Source organism: Rhea americana, unplaced genomic scaffold (genome assembly GCF_003343005.1).
Source record: "Rhea americana isolate MKP2758 unplaced genomic scaffold, rheAme1 scaffold_397, whole genome shotgun sequence".
Lineage (NCBI taxonomy): Eukaryota > Metazoa > Chordata > Aves > Rheiformes > Rheidae > Rhea > Rhea americana.
The window spans coordinates 291,978-308,123 of NW_028186531.1; the positions used below are offsets into that span (position 1 = coordinate 291,978).

At 41.4% G+C, this 16,146-nt stretch overlaps 1 protein-coding gene and 2 non-coding genes across 3 annotated transcripts in view; all 3 read left to right on the plus strand.

The window, feature by feature from the left end:
- The window catches only part of SF3B3 (splicing factor 3b subunit 3), a 30,784-nt gene that overhangs the window by 289 nt on the left and 14,349 nt on the right, over positions 1-16,146 (plus strand). Inside the window, exons 2-13 of the mRNA XM_085313836.1 lie at positions 512-623; positions 1,067-1,393; positions 2,652-2,824; positions 3,778-3,919; positions 5,023-5,135; positions 5,929-6,066; positions 7,100-7,203; positions 8,419-8,584; positions 9,075-9,170; positions 9,699-9,771; positions 15,010-15,161; positions 15,571-15,726. Coding sequence (XP_085169962.1) covers positions 554-623; positions 1,067-1,393; positions 2,652-2,824; positions 3,778-3,919; positions 5,023-5,135; positions 5,929-6,066; positions 7,100-7,203; positions 8,419-8,584; positions 9,075-9,170; positions 9,699-9,771; positions 15,010-15,161; positions 15,571-15,726 — 1,710 coding nt within the window. The 5' untranslated portion in view covers positions 512-553. The remainder of the gene's footprint in view (positions 1-511; positions 624-1,066; positions 1,394-2,651; positions 2,825-3,777; positions 3,920-5,022; positions 5,136-5,928; positions 6,067-7,099; positions 7,204-8,418; positions 8,585-9,074; positions 9,171-9,698; positions 9,772-15,009; positions 15,162-15,570; positions 15,727-16,146) is intronic.
- Positions 1,761-1,842, plus strand: LOC146590894 (small nucleolar RNA SNORD111). The gene has a single exon (XR_014896904.1). It is a non-coding gene; the product is annotated as a small nucleolar RNA SNORD111 (small nucleolar RNA).
- LOC146590895 (small nucleolar RNA SNORD111) lies at positions 5,346-5,425 on the plus strand. Its single transcript, XR_014896905.1, has one exon. It is a non-coding gene; the product is annotated as a small nucleolar RNA SNORD111 (small nucleolar RNA).

A 16,146-nucleotide genomic window follows, 5' to 3' on the forward strand; every position in this document is an offset into this window, starting at 1 on the left:
GCCCGCCCGGGGGCGGCCGCTGGCGCCGGGCTCCGGCTCTGGGAGAGCCTCAGTAAGGCCGGGGCGGCTGCGGGCTGGTTCCCGCTGTTTCGGGCCCCGCAGGACGCGGGGAAGCGAGTGCGGCGGCTTGTGCGGGTCCGGGGTTCCCCCCCCGCGCTGTGACCCGGGCGGAGGGAGCGACTCGCGGCCGGCCGTTGTGGGTGGCTGGAGTCGTGTTAACCGGAGCGGCAAGGTTAACGGGGTGTAACGASGTAGGGCGCGCGTATATAAAGACTCACCGGCTTTGCTCTGGTTCTTGAAAAGCGAAAGTTGTGAGCAGTAATGAGCTGAAACTCCTGAGTTGCATGGCCGCTGGGGATTCAGCTGGCACGTAGCAGCCGTGTTATCTTCGGGAGAATCGTTTACCGCTTACTTACTACTATTAAATACAAAATAGCTGGAGGTAGTTGAGTAATAGCAAATCCCGTGATGTTACTGAAAATGAATGAAGTTTTTATTCCACTTGTTGCAGACTCAGTGCAGTAAGAAAAGGTGAAGCAAACCAGTTGTCACCATGTTCCTCTACAACCTAACGTTACAGCGTGCCACTGGCATTAGCTATGCTATCCATGGCAATTTCTCAGGTAATGCATTTTTTTCTCTTGAAGCATTTTTTTTTGACTTGAATTATTTCATGTAGTAGAGAAAGTAAGGTGCTTGCTTTTCATTTTGGTTGAATTTGGTTACTGAAATTCACCTGATCTAGTATAGCATTAGTTTTTTTTTTAGTTTTACTGGTATATTATCATTTGCTGTTGGGTGCATAATGTAATTTGTGGGAAAGTCGAGAGAAGTTTGGTTTGATTATGGATGGATTTAACTTAGTATTTAATTCACTTTCCTGATATGTTAAAATATGCTGCAGTGATGGGGATGGTGGCATGTGAAGTAAATTGTTTGAGTTCTTCAATAATAGTATGTACTCAGCTTGTAGTGGTCAAAGTTTTCTGTTTCTTATAATGCTTTTTGAAATTGCTTGTTCTGTTGTGCTGTTGCTAACTATTTTTTTATATTTTGGGTTCCTTAGGAACCAAACAACAAGAAATTGTTGTTTCCCGGGGCAAGATCCTGGAGTTACTTCGCCCCGATCCCAACACAGGRAAGGTTCACACCTTGCTGACGGTGGAAGTGTTTGGAGTCATTCGCTCCCTCATGGCCTTCAGGCTGACAGGTGGGACCAAAGACTATATAGTTGTGGGCAGCGATTCAGGACGCATCGTTATTCTGGAGTACCAGCCCTCTAAGAATGTGTTTGAGAAGATTCATCAGGAAACCTTTGGCAAGAGTGGGTGTCGCAGAATTGTTCCAGGCCAGTACTTGGCTGTAGATCCAAAGGGCCGTGCTGTCATGATCAGTAAGTCAATTTGTGAGCTTGTTTGATTTTGGTGGTGGTGTGGTTTTGGGTTTTTTTTTGTTGTTTTTTGTTTTTTTTTTCCCTGTCTTGGGAATATTTGTTTTGGAGCTGGTTTCTGCCAGGTGTAATTGCAAGTGTTTCTTCTCAGGCRCTTTGTTAGGATATGAGACATGTCAAGGAAAACACAGGCATTCAGAATGGTTCCTTGACATTGATGGAATTGCACAGATGAATTCTAACACTGAACAATCTAAAACAATTTGGAAAGAAGCCCGCTTGCTTGATGATGAGCAGACACCTAATGTGCGATATCTGGAAGAAAATTGAAGACTGCAGGCATTCACGTTTATAGTATAGTCAGCTTCCATAGCCTGAAATGATGGTATGAATTCATGTCTCTTCTCTGAGATGCATTGTGGAGACAGTTAAATGCATTTCTGATCAGGCTTCACAGGCGGAACAGTTGGATTATGTTTTTTATAAGATTTAGCATCTTAGTGACTTGATTTGCTATACAGTATTGCTAGCAGATGCCATTGTACAGCCAAAGGGACAACGAACCGCAGAGTGACAGTGAGAACCATGGCATGTGAACTTCGCAGTGTGCCAAGGCTTCCTTTGTGTGACATTGCTTCCCTAAATGCTGTGAGCAGGGACTTGTAACAATAAGTAGTTTAACAGTCTCTCTATGTTAGATAAAACTCATTGTTGGCTTTCTAACTAGTTTTATTTTCATTGATGAGGTGGTGGCTCAATCAAATTTATGCCATTCCTGTTGATAGTTGAATGTTAAATGTGCAGTATGTTGTGCAATCAGCATTTTTCAGTTAAAGTATTTCTAAGGAAATCTAAACAATATTTTTTTTGTCAAGTGGCTTTCTTGGACCAGTGGATCATCTGGCTGCTCTTTTAAATTGTCTTTTGCCTCCCTGCAGTATGCCATTTTGTGTGGTGCAAGAAGTGAGTAGATCTGTTTGTAGGCACTGAACTGGATAGACCTTGAGTCTGACCAAAAAGAGACATTCTCCTGCCTTAAAGGGCTATCTATAGTCATTATTTGGGTTTTCAGTCTGAAACACTTGAAATGAGACTTGTAAAGTTAATAGCTTGCAGAAATGTAAATACCAATTGTTAGTTCCAGCAGCAGAAGCAACACTGACATTCTCTTGTGAAGTTCTCTGTTTGTGTTGGTATGCAGGTGTCCTTGTCTTTATCATGAAGATCATGTGTCTTAGCTCCTGTTGTCCTTTTCTTGCAGGTGCTATTGAAAAGCAGAAGTTGGTATATATCTTGAACAGAGATGCTGCTGCTCGTCTCACCATTTCCTCCCCGCTGGAAGCCCACAAGGCTAATACCTTGGTCTATCATGTGGTGGGAGTTGATGTAGGGTTTGAAAACCCAATGTTTGCATGTCTGGAAATGGATTATGAGGTAAGAAGAACGTGGTCCCATTTGCTGTTTTCTGGGCTTCTCTCTTCTTTCACCTGATCTCTTTGTGGAGGCAGGGAAGGTGTGCTGTATTTGCTGTGTAACATTATCTTTGTTTGTCCCCCTTGCTTGCTTTTGGCTTTACCTTCAGTCAGAGTAGGAGAATCTTGTGTTGCTGATTGTTCCGTTATTGTTGTTCAACTGTAAATGTATCTATTTTCTTCCTTTGAACCCTTTTTGTGCATCTTTCAACAAGTCTTCCTTTTGACTTTGCTCTAATGTTATTTAAAAGGTTTTCTGATGCATTGAGTTTGCCCCTCTAATATCTTGAAAGACACCTTTTTTCATGCTTTCACTGGGTGGCCCATGAAGACCTTCCCTTTTAAAAATGTTTTCTGAATTCTGAGCAGGGTGTTTGTCTGCTTTGGGTTGTGTAGCTGTAAGCGCTCTGAATAAGTGCACGAGGAAGGTTGCCTGGGTATGGAGGCTAATGGTAACTATTTTGTTAAGTTAGATCTTTGTGTTGTAATGTAGATGTGCCCTAAAATCTGTTTGATCTCAAGACAGGACAGAGGTATGATTGCCAGGTAGAAATCCTAAGAATCCTGATCATACTCTAGGGGGGGATATCGACAAGTGTTTGTTGGTACATCCATGTGCAAAAGCTACTGTTGTAAAATCACCAAAGCTTTTATTCTTGTGTTGCAACAAGTCTGCGCTGCCTTTGTGTTTGACGGCAAGCTGTGTTATTGTACAGTAGCAGACTACGGCTGATGATCATCTTGCTCCGTGGAGATACAGAGCTCCTGCTGCTCTAGGCTTCATCCTCTGAATGTTTTCAAAACGCTGCTGCTTTGGTTATACATTCTTGATGTGTTTTAAGTCTGAGGATGTTTTCACCACGTGACTGGATGCTGTCATTGGCTCAAATGAAATATTCGTGTGCTGTGTTTTAGGAAGCAGACAATGATCCAACAGGAGAAGCAGCAGCCAACACACAGCAGACCTTGACGTTTTATGAACTGGACTTGGGTTTGAACCATGTGGTTAGGAAATACAGTGAGCCTTTGGAAGAGCATGGCAACTTCCTTATAACAGGTACTGCCCACCCAGCCACTAAATGATTTCATTGTAGATACTGACTTAGTTCTGGTTCCCCAGGGAAACAGCATCAATATACTGTAGCTCTTAAGAGTTGTTTCAATGATAGTCTGAGCTATTAGTATGAATTAATTCATCTTGGAGTCAGCTAATGACTAAAGGGTCATGCGTGGAAATATGCAAGCGTTTTATAGATACAATTGCAACTAGGAGAGTGCTCTACATTTCTGTTCTTTGAGCTGTACCCTGGAGTCTCTCATTGATCAGAAGCTAGGAGATGTTAAGTGGAAGCTTAATTAACTTGTAGCAAATTCGAAAGAATGTGTTTTTATGTAATGCATATGTAACACACGCTGTGGAACTCTCTAATGTGAGCTGCCAGAAGTTTATATGCATTTGAAAGTGGTGGATTCATGGACTAAAATCTCACAGGGGTTGGATGCAAAGCTACTACCTTTGTGTTGGAAAACTTATCAACTGCAGGTTTGCATCTGAGTAGAATGGAAGCTAGGAGCAAGAGTATCCCTGTGTGCTTGCCCTATTTTTGCCTCTTTTCTAGACTGCTATTAGATACCAAATACTGGACTAGATCTGATCAGTGCTACAATTGTGATAATATCCTCTGTTATGCTGGAATCTCAACAGAAGCATTTTTAAAAACATAGTCTAAAAATGAAAGATGTGTCAGAAAACCATCTGCTGGATTTTTTTTGACAGCAAGCAAACATATCAGTASCCCAGCTGACAAGTTGCTAATAGATTATTTTGGGCGTGTCATGTCTTTCTAGACAAGAATAAGATATGAAGTATAAAAACATAAGCAACTTGTCTTTCCTTTTTCTCCTTCCTGCTTCCTTCGTTCTAGCTGCCCTGATGCTAATTAGGAGTCTGGTCCCTTATGCTGACGCAGGGAGTTTACTCAGAGTTGTCCTCTTCAGTAAAAGCAGATTTGTRTATGTAGGGGAAATACAGAGTAGTGGGAATATAGAGTAGTGGAAACTATACTGTTTTAAAGAAAATCAAGATAAACATGTTACAAATGATAGTCGGATGTGTGGTAAGAGCTCTTCTTACAGTAACGTTTCTTTGTTGTGTTTCAGTTCCTGGTGGCTCTGATGGCCCTAGTGGTGTGCTGATCTGTTCTGAAAACTACATTACCTATAAAAACTTTGGTGACCAGCCTGATATCAGATGTCCGATTCCCAGGAGACGGGTGAGAATTTTGGGATTCCTCCCTCTTTTAAAAATTGTTTTTKCCAATGCTAAACAAATCTTCAGTATTTGCTGCTTTGGGGTTAAAGGCATTGGTGAGGTTTTCAAGCGAGGGGGGAGAGAGTGGTTACAAAACCTGTCTGCCTAAGCTAGATGATAATCTATCTTACCGGATGCATTTGTTTTCTGCGAGGGAAGGCTAGGGTGGGTGTAGCCTGAAGTGATGAGTTTGGTTCATGTCTCTTCTCTGAGATTTATGCTGGAGATAGTCCAATGACTCTGATCAGGCACCAGTGTGGCAGCAGTGGCAGTTTTAAGATAGGGTTGCTTGAGGCAGTGAGTCATGGTTACCATCATGAATGCAGGTGAATTTGATAGCTGCTCTATTGCATCTAATGCTGCCTCCTCCAGTGTTGCAAATCATCCTGTACCTTGGCATGTGCTTAAAGCACCATCAAAGGGCAAGTGCTAAGAAACAGCTTTCTTTGCATTGCAGCCCTCACCTTCTGCGGTTAGTTTTGATGTGCAGGAGCCGTCTGGRGAGGACAGCAAAAGAAATAGAAGGGGGAATGCTTAGGCAAAATGTCTTAAAAATGTATTTCTCTGTGGGGGAAAGATGTACCAAGGGTATTCCAGGTGTGACAGAGGGGATGTGATTTGAGCTGAAAGCTTGAGAGCCTCTACATGTACTCTTAGCCACCTGTGAAATGGAAATGCTTCAGTCAAGTGAAACTACCTCTGTACTTGCCAGGTGAATCTTTGCCACCAGTGACCTCTAATTTCTTTCTTGACAGAATGACTTGGATGACCCAGAGAGAGGTATGATATTTGTCTGCTCTGCTACACACAAGACCAAGTCCATGTTCTTTTTCCTGGCCCAGACAGAGCAGGGAGACATCTTCAAAATTACTCTAGAGACTGATGAAGACATGGTAAGGATCAGTTGAGGAGGAACCAAAGCACTCCTTGAGAAGAGTCCTTAGTCCATTGTTCTTCCTCATTCTCTTAAGTGATAAATATTTTATACTGTATTTTTAGCTGGTGTGTGTTCTATATGATTTATAATACAGTTGCAGCAACAATTTTAACTGCTGTTTGTTTGTATAGAGACAAAAAGGTGAGGTTTACAAAATCATGAGACTTAAGCTGCAGCATCACTTGGGCATATTCTAAACGTTCTACAAGCAGTCCTTTCTCCAAAAGATACATTGCAAAATGTGGCTCATGAACATTTTAGAGGCTATTCCATAATCTGATTTTGGGGAGCTTCATTTCTCTTGATCACAATAGTTGCTCTCCATTTCGTCTCTTAATTGAATAGTTACATGCTGTGATCTTTTTTTTTTTTTTGATGTAGCTGTCTTCGTAGGGCTAGTCTGTGTGTTGAAATAACAAACTTGTATTGAAGTGGCTTGCTGCTGCTTGTCCTAGTATTTTGTGTTAAAAAAAYTCTGCTGCAGAGAATCATTTGAGTTTTTTGATTAATGATGAATGCTAGGTCTTCATCTAAACATGGCAAATCTGGTACAAAGGTTAAAAGTGCAGCATCTTTAAGTGCCTKAATACTGTTTTGGGATGTTTCACTGAGAACTATTGTGTCTATATGTAGAAATTTGCTCAGGACAGTTACTTTTTTCATATGTCCAGAAATGTGTGGTGTTTAATGCTGTAGGAATTTAAGAGGATTTTTTTATTACTTGAAGAAAGCTTGCTATTTGCCTAGCTGTTTCTTCAAACTTACTGAGTATGTCAAAAACCAGAAAGCATTTTGAAAACACAGGATTTCTTTATTTTAAGAATTTGTTAGATTTTTGTGCCGAAGTAATGATGTGACTGTATTTGAAACACACTCTTGCCTCCTTTCTTTGGAGATGATTCCTGGGAAGCTATTCTTACTAGATTGTGCATGTACTGCTCTAGTATTTATGTTACTAGTACAGTCAATTCTCTTTTGGACACTTTCAGGTAACAGAGATTCGGCTGAAATACTTTGACACTGTTCCTGTAGCTGCTGCCATGTGCGTGCTGAAGACAGGGTTTCTCTTTGTGGCATCTGAATTTGGAAACCAGTGAGTAAACAATTTTACTGCAGTGCTTTCCCCCTGAACCAGATTGTTTCTGTTCACAACTGCAGACTGACCTATGACAGATAAAGATAACGTGTCTGTTTTAGTAGGTGACTTAATGATTTGTTCACATGCTTTGAGCAGAGCAATTGGCTTAGACTGACTGAACGGGGAATTTTCTTGTTGTCTTAAACTAAATATTGCAGTGCAGGGAACAGAAGATTGCGTGCTTGGCTTAATAGGTTCTGGAAGGCTTGAACACTTGCAGTTCATGTAGTTTTCAAATGATAGAGTGATACATTATCCTTAAACTAGTTTGATGATCTTTTATGTGAACTTTCGAGTGTATTACAAAGCATTACAAAATGCTTTGGCTCACACAGAAGTGGACAGTTTTTTTTAATCAAGTAACTTCAAGGTGCTTTGTTTAACACATGTATTCTCAAGAGCTTTCTYACTTGATATTTTGCAGTCTAGAGTGTTCGGAAGACTCAAAAATAACTTTGCATGCCTCTGAGCATGACTTAAGCGTGCAAATGTGGGATTCACTTGAACAGAGATTAATACTGTTTTTAGGCTACCTCTGCAGAGTAAGCCACCTGGGGGAGCTCCAGCCAGTTTAGAGTGAATCTAAATTCAGTTGTATAAGCCAAGCTTTTGAATAAGTCTTATTTGTTTGAGTTTTATTAAAAAACAAATAAATCACTCTTTCTGGGTGGATTTCCTTCCCCTCACCCCCAATGTTTAACTTTATGATTGTAATATTTAGGCTCACAAAATGGAATAGGGAGGGGTTTAAAAATAATTAGGTGAGAGTATTCCCATAAAACACAACTGTGGAGTTGGAGCATTAGCCACTGGCCTTGCTCTTTGTCTTAGCTGTCAATTAGTGCTTTGGCTGTAATGCAAGAAAATCTCAAAGGCTCAGGGGTAAGCAAAGCAAACCCTGGAACTCTGAGCTACCATGCCAGTGACGGCTACCAACGAGAAAACTTTGATTTTCTTGCAGACATCTTATCTGGTTCCCTTTTAACATTCTTCCTGTCACCAAGAAAACAATCCTCAAGGCTAAATTTTAATAGCTGTATAACATAGGGAAGGATTTCCTCCTCCTCTCTCCCCCCCTCCCTGCCCCCAAATATTTTGCTGAGCCTAACTTATAGAAGGCTTCATGAGCTTTGTACTGAATATCCTGTTGCTCTTGACTTCTGTCCGAAGTTACCTGTACCAGATAGCTCACCTGGGTGATGATGATGAGGAGCCAGAATTCTCTTCTGCCATGCCCCTTGAGGAAGGAGATACGTTCTTTTTTCAGCCACGACCTCTCAAGAACCTGGTGCTGGTGGATGAATTGGACAGTTTGTCTCCTATTCTGTGTTGTCAGGTATGTTGTCCCGTTCATCATGTACATAAATATTTCTCACTTATCAAGGCAGTTAATGATAAATAGATGATCTTGTTATCTCCATTTTTCTGTTGAGTGTTTGCCTGTAAGCAGTGTAATCAGAGGTACATTGTCTCTGGTTTCCAGAAATACTGTACTGTACTAGACGCTGATAGAAAAGCAAATCTACTAAATTCTCAATTTCTTAAGCCTGGTACCAGACCCGGCATTCTTCTGTTGCTGTGGCAGTAAATGTGTATCTAGAAATAGGGTGCCAGCCAGCAGTCTTGTGCAGGTCCTCTGCATTGACTGTTAGACCAGTTCCTTGTCTATTCTGCAGAAAAATTGATTAAAATTTGACATTATTTTGGTGCAGTGGGTGGCACACCCTGTAGCATCTTCACTGTTTTTAGTGGTCACATTCTAAACACAATATAGCTTGATTTTATTTTCTTTTCCTGTCAGTATTTGACACTATTTCTCCATGCAGATAGCGGATCTGGCCAATGAAGACACACCCCAATTATATGTGGCCTGCGGCCGGGGGCCCCGGTCATCTCTGAGGGTTCTAAGACATGGACTTGAGGTAAGACTTCCAGCACTTARCAAGAACTGCTTTAGAGGCAGGAACACTGGAATAAAGTCTGTGAAATAAAGGTGCTGAAATGAAGGGGGTTTTCTTTAGTCTAGAAAGAGAGCAACTTTCTCCRGTCATGCTTTCTGAAAATAGAAAAATTCTGTTGCTTATTTTTAGCCTCAAAGGCTTTCTGTTCAGTTAACTTTAGCCGTGTGCATTTGCTCTCTTCTGCTACTTGTGTATTGAGTTGGAGCACTCTAGGTGTCTGTGCCAGCTGCTGCTGATCTCTGCTGGCAGTGGGTGAGCCTGTTTTAAAGCCGATTATCTGGAGCTTTAATATGAGACATTATAACATCTATGATGAACGTATTCTACCCTGTAGCCCATCTGGCATGAGGAGAGAGTATTGGAACTAGGGATTTGTTAGCTTTCCTGTCCAGTTTTGTAGTGTACTAACTGGTGATTGTTTAGTGACTTGTTGTAATAGATTTTCATCTGAACAGCTGTTTTAAAAAGAAGCTGGTTCTTGTTTCTTAGGTGTCTGAAATGGCTGTCTCAGAGCTGCCCGGTAACCCCAATGCTGTATGGACTGTGAGRAGACATGTTGAAGGTATGCAGTACATCCCAAAGCACAGAGAAGTGATGGTATTTTTTTTGTCCAAGGAGAAAGGAAAGCATGATGTTTGTATGCTGTCCCAAAAGTTCTGATCTGAATCAGTAACCTCATTTGTACTTAAAAGCCACCCTCTGCTCCCCTAAAATTGTCAGCTGACATTCTAACAAAGCACCTGCCTGCAGCTGCATCTGGTGCCCAGTGTGCTGCATCAGATGTGCATTTCCAGCCTAAAGCTGCTGAGCTTCTTATCCTTTCCCATTTCCCATAAATTCTTGCTCTGACATCAGTAGATGCTGATTATGCTTTTTGTTGGAGCATACTTGCTCTTCTGTATATGCCTGCTGACAACTAGAGTAATCAACTCTTTKTGAGAGTGGGATTCAAATCATGGAACAAAGAAGAAAAGTAAATCGGCAACAATATCTGTATTTTATTACTTCCCTCCATGCATATCTGCAAAGAAAACATTCTGCTTAGGCTAGGACACACTTCCTATTCAAAGACCCAGCAGTGCATAAGCAGCTGATTTCAGGAAGGTCAAGATTTGAAATTGGCAGAATGTACTTTTTTCTTCTTCTTCCTGATCTGAAACAATGGATTTGTCTTAAGCATAAGAGGAAGAACAGTCCTCAGTCCTGCCTTTCTCATGGAGGCAAGAACAGAGTTCCACAGACAAACGTATAAAGCCTGAAATGAAGCCATGCTGGTTACTGATAGTCTCCATGATTATTTCTGAGGCAGGGCTTTGTTAAAACCTTGCAAACACGTCCTATAGTTTTGTGTACTGGATGTTGAAGTGTCAGATTGTTGCAGTAGAGACCTTATCCTGCTGTGGTGAAACGGTATCTTGTTTTAAGCAGTCTTAGGGAGTAGCATGTCTTCCAGTGGGCCAGGAGCCCTGTGGGAATTCCAGACACTGCTGTGGAATTTACCTTGCCACCTGAGAGCTGCCTTCAGTTTCTGTACTCATGTTCTGAAACTCGCATACAGCCTGAACAAACCCTGCTCCAATCTTCTGGAAAATGAGTTGGTAACGTTCATTTCCTCAGAGACCGAGGCTTCTGGCATCACCTGTGTTTATAGTTTAAAACCTTTCTTAGTGGGTCTTCAGAGGATCACTTTGACTTTTCAGGAGATAGAGGACTACTGCTAATCTACATAAAACAGACCAGTCTCACTGTTTTTATTTCCTCCCTAATAGCAAATTTTTCAGGTTCCAGCATGAAGATCTGTTTTCTGCTTGGAAAGGCTAGAATTTGTAGCTGTTGACTTTTTTACTGCTTTTCAAATGTAGTTTAAAATTATGTTAAACTGATTCCCAAGTTTGACTTCTGAAACAGTTTTAATGGGTTTTATCCAGAAAGATTGCGGAACCTTTCAAACACGTATCTAATCTTGAAACTGCCCGAGTGCTGTTTCTTGAGTGTTCAGCTGGCAGTGTCAGGTTGCCTGGCTCTGCCCGGATGCCACAGCGTGCACATGCTGCAAGGCCTCTGTAAGACACATACAGGTTTGCAGCCTTCAAAGCAGATACTAACCCTGGCTGGTACGTGGTGATACACACTACCAATACCAAGCCTCTTTTTCTCTTCCACAGGTGGCTGGTGGTGGAGGTGCTGATCACCACAGGTGTGTACTACTGCTAGGGGCTACTGTGCTGTCCCACAGGTTACCCACAAAGAATCCCAAAATCATGGGGCTGCTTTTATGCTGAGCTTTCCAGTAAATGAATTCCAGAAGCTGTTGTGTAGTTGGAAATCTTGCATTTGTATTTCAGGAACTGAGGAATATAAAGCACCTCCCATTCTACTTCATGATCTTTTGGGAACAGAATAATTGACTACGTCTCTGCAGAATAATCTTTTTTTTTTTTCTTTTTTTCTTTTTGCTAAAAGTGGAGGTGCACATTTCAAGGGTGTTTTCAGCTCCCTTCTAGAGTTAGGGCTGGCTCCCAATCAATTTATACAGTCTTTCAAGAGAAAATGATCGAGTGTACTGTGAGCATCTGTAAAGGATTGCTGACGTGGGGTTGCCCTGTGGTTATGTGATGGGCCTGTCCATCAGACAAAGAAGGGGTTGGGAGCTGGACCAAGCACTCTTTTTGTGGTCAAATATAGAGGTCTGGGGAGTTAGATGGTTGTGTGTGTTCTACTGCATGGATGTATGCGAGCTGAGGCTTAGCAGTCTGCATTCACTTCCTGACACTCGTGCGTGAAAAACAATGTGCAGTGAGTCATGGCCGTAGAGTTCTCTATGAAATAGTAAGCAGAAGTCCAGGAAAATGTGCTGTCATCCCATCAGATTTTTCTAAATGAGAATAATCCTGAATTTTGTCACTGTTCATCTTTTTGTTCACTGAACCCATCTGAACTGGTGGTGACTGCATTCATATCAGTGCAAACTTAAATGCTGTGGAGCATGTTAAAACTGGATCAGGCATGGACTGGCTTAAAAGAATGGAATTCTGTCGGGCAAACTCAAACTGAATTCATGACAAATAACAAAAAGAACAGTAGTGTATAGTTCATGGACTGAAATGTGATGTTTTCGTGACTGATCATGATGGATCTACAAAGCTGCGGAAAACTTGTAATGAAGCCACAAGAGAATGAGTCCAGCTGGGATTCCTCAGAGTCATTAAAATGTCTCTCTTACCAGCTCTGTGTGCTGCAAGGAGCTAACTGGAGCAATTACAGTAGTAATAAGCCTCACTGAAGTTTTGTGTTTGCATACAAAATAATGTCTATCTGTTCAGAACTCTGGGCAGTGTGATGTTGTGCTTGGGATTGTGCAGAGCTAAGTAGATACCTTTTCATATAAAATAGATACCGCTCTTCTTTTTCTAACTGAGAGTATTTCTCAGTGTGCTGCAGGGATTTAGTACCTAATTTTCAGCTAGGCTGTGGTATTTTCTAAAGCAAAATTGTATTGTTGAAATCTAGATGAATGCATCTTATTCACTGACTTCATTCTGCTAAATCAAACTCTTTATTTGAAAGGCTCCAGCAGAGGGGCATTAAGCAGCACTAGTAGACTTCAAGCAAAAATGCACTTGTCAGTATTACTGACACAGAATTAAAGGCGCGCTCTAATATAACTGTAAATCAGTGAAAAGAAAGAGCTAAAAGTATTAAGAGGTAGGAATGAGTTTGGCCTGAAGTAGTACTAAGGGAATCTGTTTTGCTTTCAAGTGGGAATTCTTTGTCCTGCTCCGGATCACATGGTAACCTCCAGCTGGGACAGGGTGGTTTATCAGGAGAATGACAACCCGCAGGGAGAAAGGCAGCGGCTCTCAAGAAGTTTGGAAAACAATGATCTTCTCTGAAATGAATTTTTAGAACATCCTGTTTACAGGATATTTATGAATTAAGGGCTTAGCCAGCGAACTACTAGAATTTCTTTTAAAAGCAGTCAAGGAATTCTTATAGACTTCTGGTAAAAATACATGCAACTTTCAGGAGCAGCTGTTAATTTAGTGTAGAAAATAAGCAGTTTGTAATGGTGGACATTCTACTGATCTCTTACCATCTGTTGTTACGTTAGAGAAATTGTCGTATTAAGTCAAGTATTTAAATAGTTGGCCTTGCTGATCAGTTTTGGTGTACAGATTCAGAAACCACATTTTAGGATTTAGGCTATAGTCACTTAAACTAGTGATGGAGTTTGTGCAACAGGCCAGCGTTGGAATGGCTTTAATTACACTAAGCTCTTCAGTCTGATCAGCACTGTGGCCTGTATACCAGATGCTGGAGGGAAGTTGTTTAGTTTTTTGATTTTTTTTTTGTTTTGTTTTGTTTTTAAACTTGCATATTTTCAGCTCTATGTAAGAACTTTCCTTTCTAAGTGTGACACAGCAGGTTTGGCAGTACCTCCCTCTAAATAGGGTGGGTAAGAAAAGGATCAGTTCCTGAAACCATTTTTTCAGTTAACCATATTCAGTTGCTTTTTAAGCTGCTTTGTGGTATTTGCTGGCATGCTGTATTCATCCCAGTGAGTTTTCTATTTTTTTTTTCTGTAGTTAGAAGTTCATTAGTCACTTTTTCTGTATATTCCACATGTGCTAACTGGGGGGAAGTTCTGTTCAAGGGCCAGCATTGTGACAGCTCTGTTAAGCTTTCACCTCTGTTAATTGTCTTGTACTATGTTGTGTAAGTCTGAGCTTTCGGTTGAATCAGTTAAACTGGGGAATTTCTTCTTTTTAAGAAATAGTGTTTGCATAACAACAGCATCAGAAGTGTCATGTTGCTTGTCTGAGGCAGTATTAATCCTCTGCTGAGGCTCTTGGCTCAATTTCCCAACAGGCTTCCTTGTTTCTGTTACTTTTTTTATTCYGTTTTAATGAGGCTCTCTACTTCTCTGTAATACCTGTCAGTTTCTGCAGAATGAAGATGGACGACRGTAGACGGAAGCATTCCCTTTATCCAGTCCTCGTAGCCTTGTTTCCATATTTCTGTGTGAACTCTTCTAACTATTCTGGTTAGCGTAGCTCCTCCACCTCCACGCTACTGTGCTCATAGCTATCCCTTTTTGGAGAAGCCAGCACTGGAGATAGAAAAAACTACTGTCTGTATTCCAGTAGAAGTAAAGATTAATATTTGCTTGGTCTTAAAAACATGCTGTTTCTCATCCCAGGAGTCTGTAAGGGTTGCTTTATGAATGTAAGGTAATTTAACTTCTGGATGAGGGTAGAGCAGGCTAGCCCTGAGTTGCTGCTCTAATGCACCCTAATTGTTCTCTGCAGCCTCTTATTGCATGGCTGCTGGGTGGAGGTGGTCATGCAAACTGCTGTGCATGGGGTCCATGGTGCAATTTCTGCAGATAGGCTCTGTTTGTTTAGGTTATTTGGGCAGACCATTTCATTTGATGTCTTTGGCTATTAAATCTGGATTCGATTCTTTGTGCCAGATGGGGCAATGTTTCTGGACCTCTCGCTATCAGCGGAAAAAAGCAGGCAGGAATGTTGTTGCCAGAATCCAGAGTATCATGAGTTGACCCTGTATCTGGACCGTTATTTGATCCCGTGGCTCAGTGTTGCACTGTTTGGAGTCTAGCAGTGGCTGGCTTTTGTGCAGCATGTCCTAGAACGAACTTGTGTGAGATTGTTGGCAGATGTAATTATTGCTGGAATTCTGTTGAAGAGTAACTGCTAAACATCTGTCAGACTTATGATTTTGTTGAGAGATTTGACATTTATTTAATCAACAGCCTTTTTTCCATGTTTCCTTTGACCAGATGAATTTGATGCCTATATCATTGTGTCCTTCGTAAATGCCACACTGGTGCTGTCTATCGGAGAGACTGTAGAAGAAGTGACGGATTCTGGGTTCCTGGGTACTACACCCACCTTGTCCTGCTCCCTTCTTGGGGATGATGCTTTGGTACAGGTAATGAATAGCTTTTTTTTGACATACCCACTCATGTCTGCCACTCTGTTTGCTGTAGGGCCATGGTTTCTACAGTAGTGCAATACATGTCACGCCAAAAGTTGTGTATGGACAGAGAATGCCATTTACTCAGGCTTACTCCTTTTATATCTTGCTAATGATGCCGGACCACCTGAGGATGGTCCTAAGCTTCAGTGAGAGGACAGTGGTTTGTTGCTGTAGTTCAAAGGCGTGATGCCTCCAGCTGGCAAGTAGCTTTGTCCTCATTTAGCTTGCATTATAACTAACAGTTCAGTGCTGCCAGGAGAGGTATTTGCGTTTAGTCCTTCTGTGTCAGAATCACAAGTGAGATGGGAGTTACAAAGGGGTGGTAAATACAGGAATTAATATATGACCTCTTCTCTTTTAGGTGTATCCGGATGGTATCCGGCACATCCGAGCAGATAAGAGGGTAAATGAATGGAAGACTCCAGGGAAGAAAACCATTGTCAAGTGTGCTGTGAACCAGAGACAAGTAGTGATAGCACTGACTGGAGGAGAACTGGTTTACTTTGAGATGGACCCGGTATGTGTATTAATGTTCTGAAYGATTTCAGAGGAACAGGGAAGAATATGGGGCGTGCTAGAGATTGATCCCTGAGCAAACCTGAAAAAAAGGGTTCTGTAGCGAACCCTTCTATGATGGGTTGATCCAAGCTCTGCATGACTGGGTTGTGACTCTCTGATTTAGATGAGTTAATGGCTAATTGAAATCTCTGAAGTTTAAAACTGAGGCTGGAAATCGTGAACTTCCCTACTGCTGTTCTGGTTCTGAATTGTAGCTGAAATGAAACTGGAAAGAAATAGTAAAAGGTAGAGATATAATAAAAATTCATCTTAAATCAAGACAGTATCCTAAGAAGCTGGGAGGGGGAGGCTTAGAAAGCTGTTTTGGAGCTAGTTTGTCCCCATTGGCTAATTAATAATTTTCTAGTGGCTTTTTGTT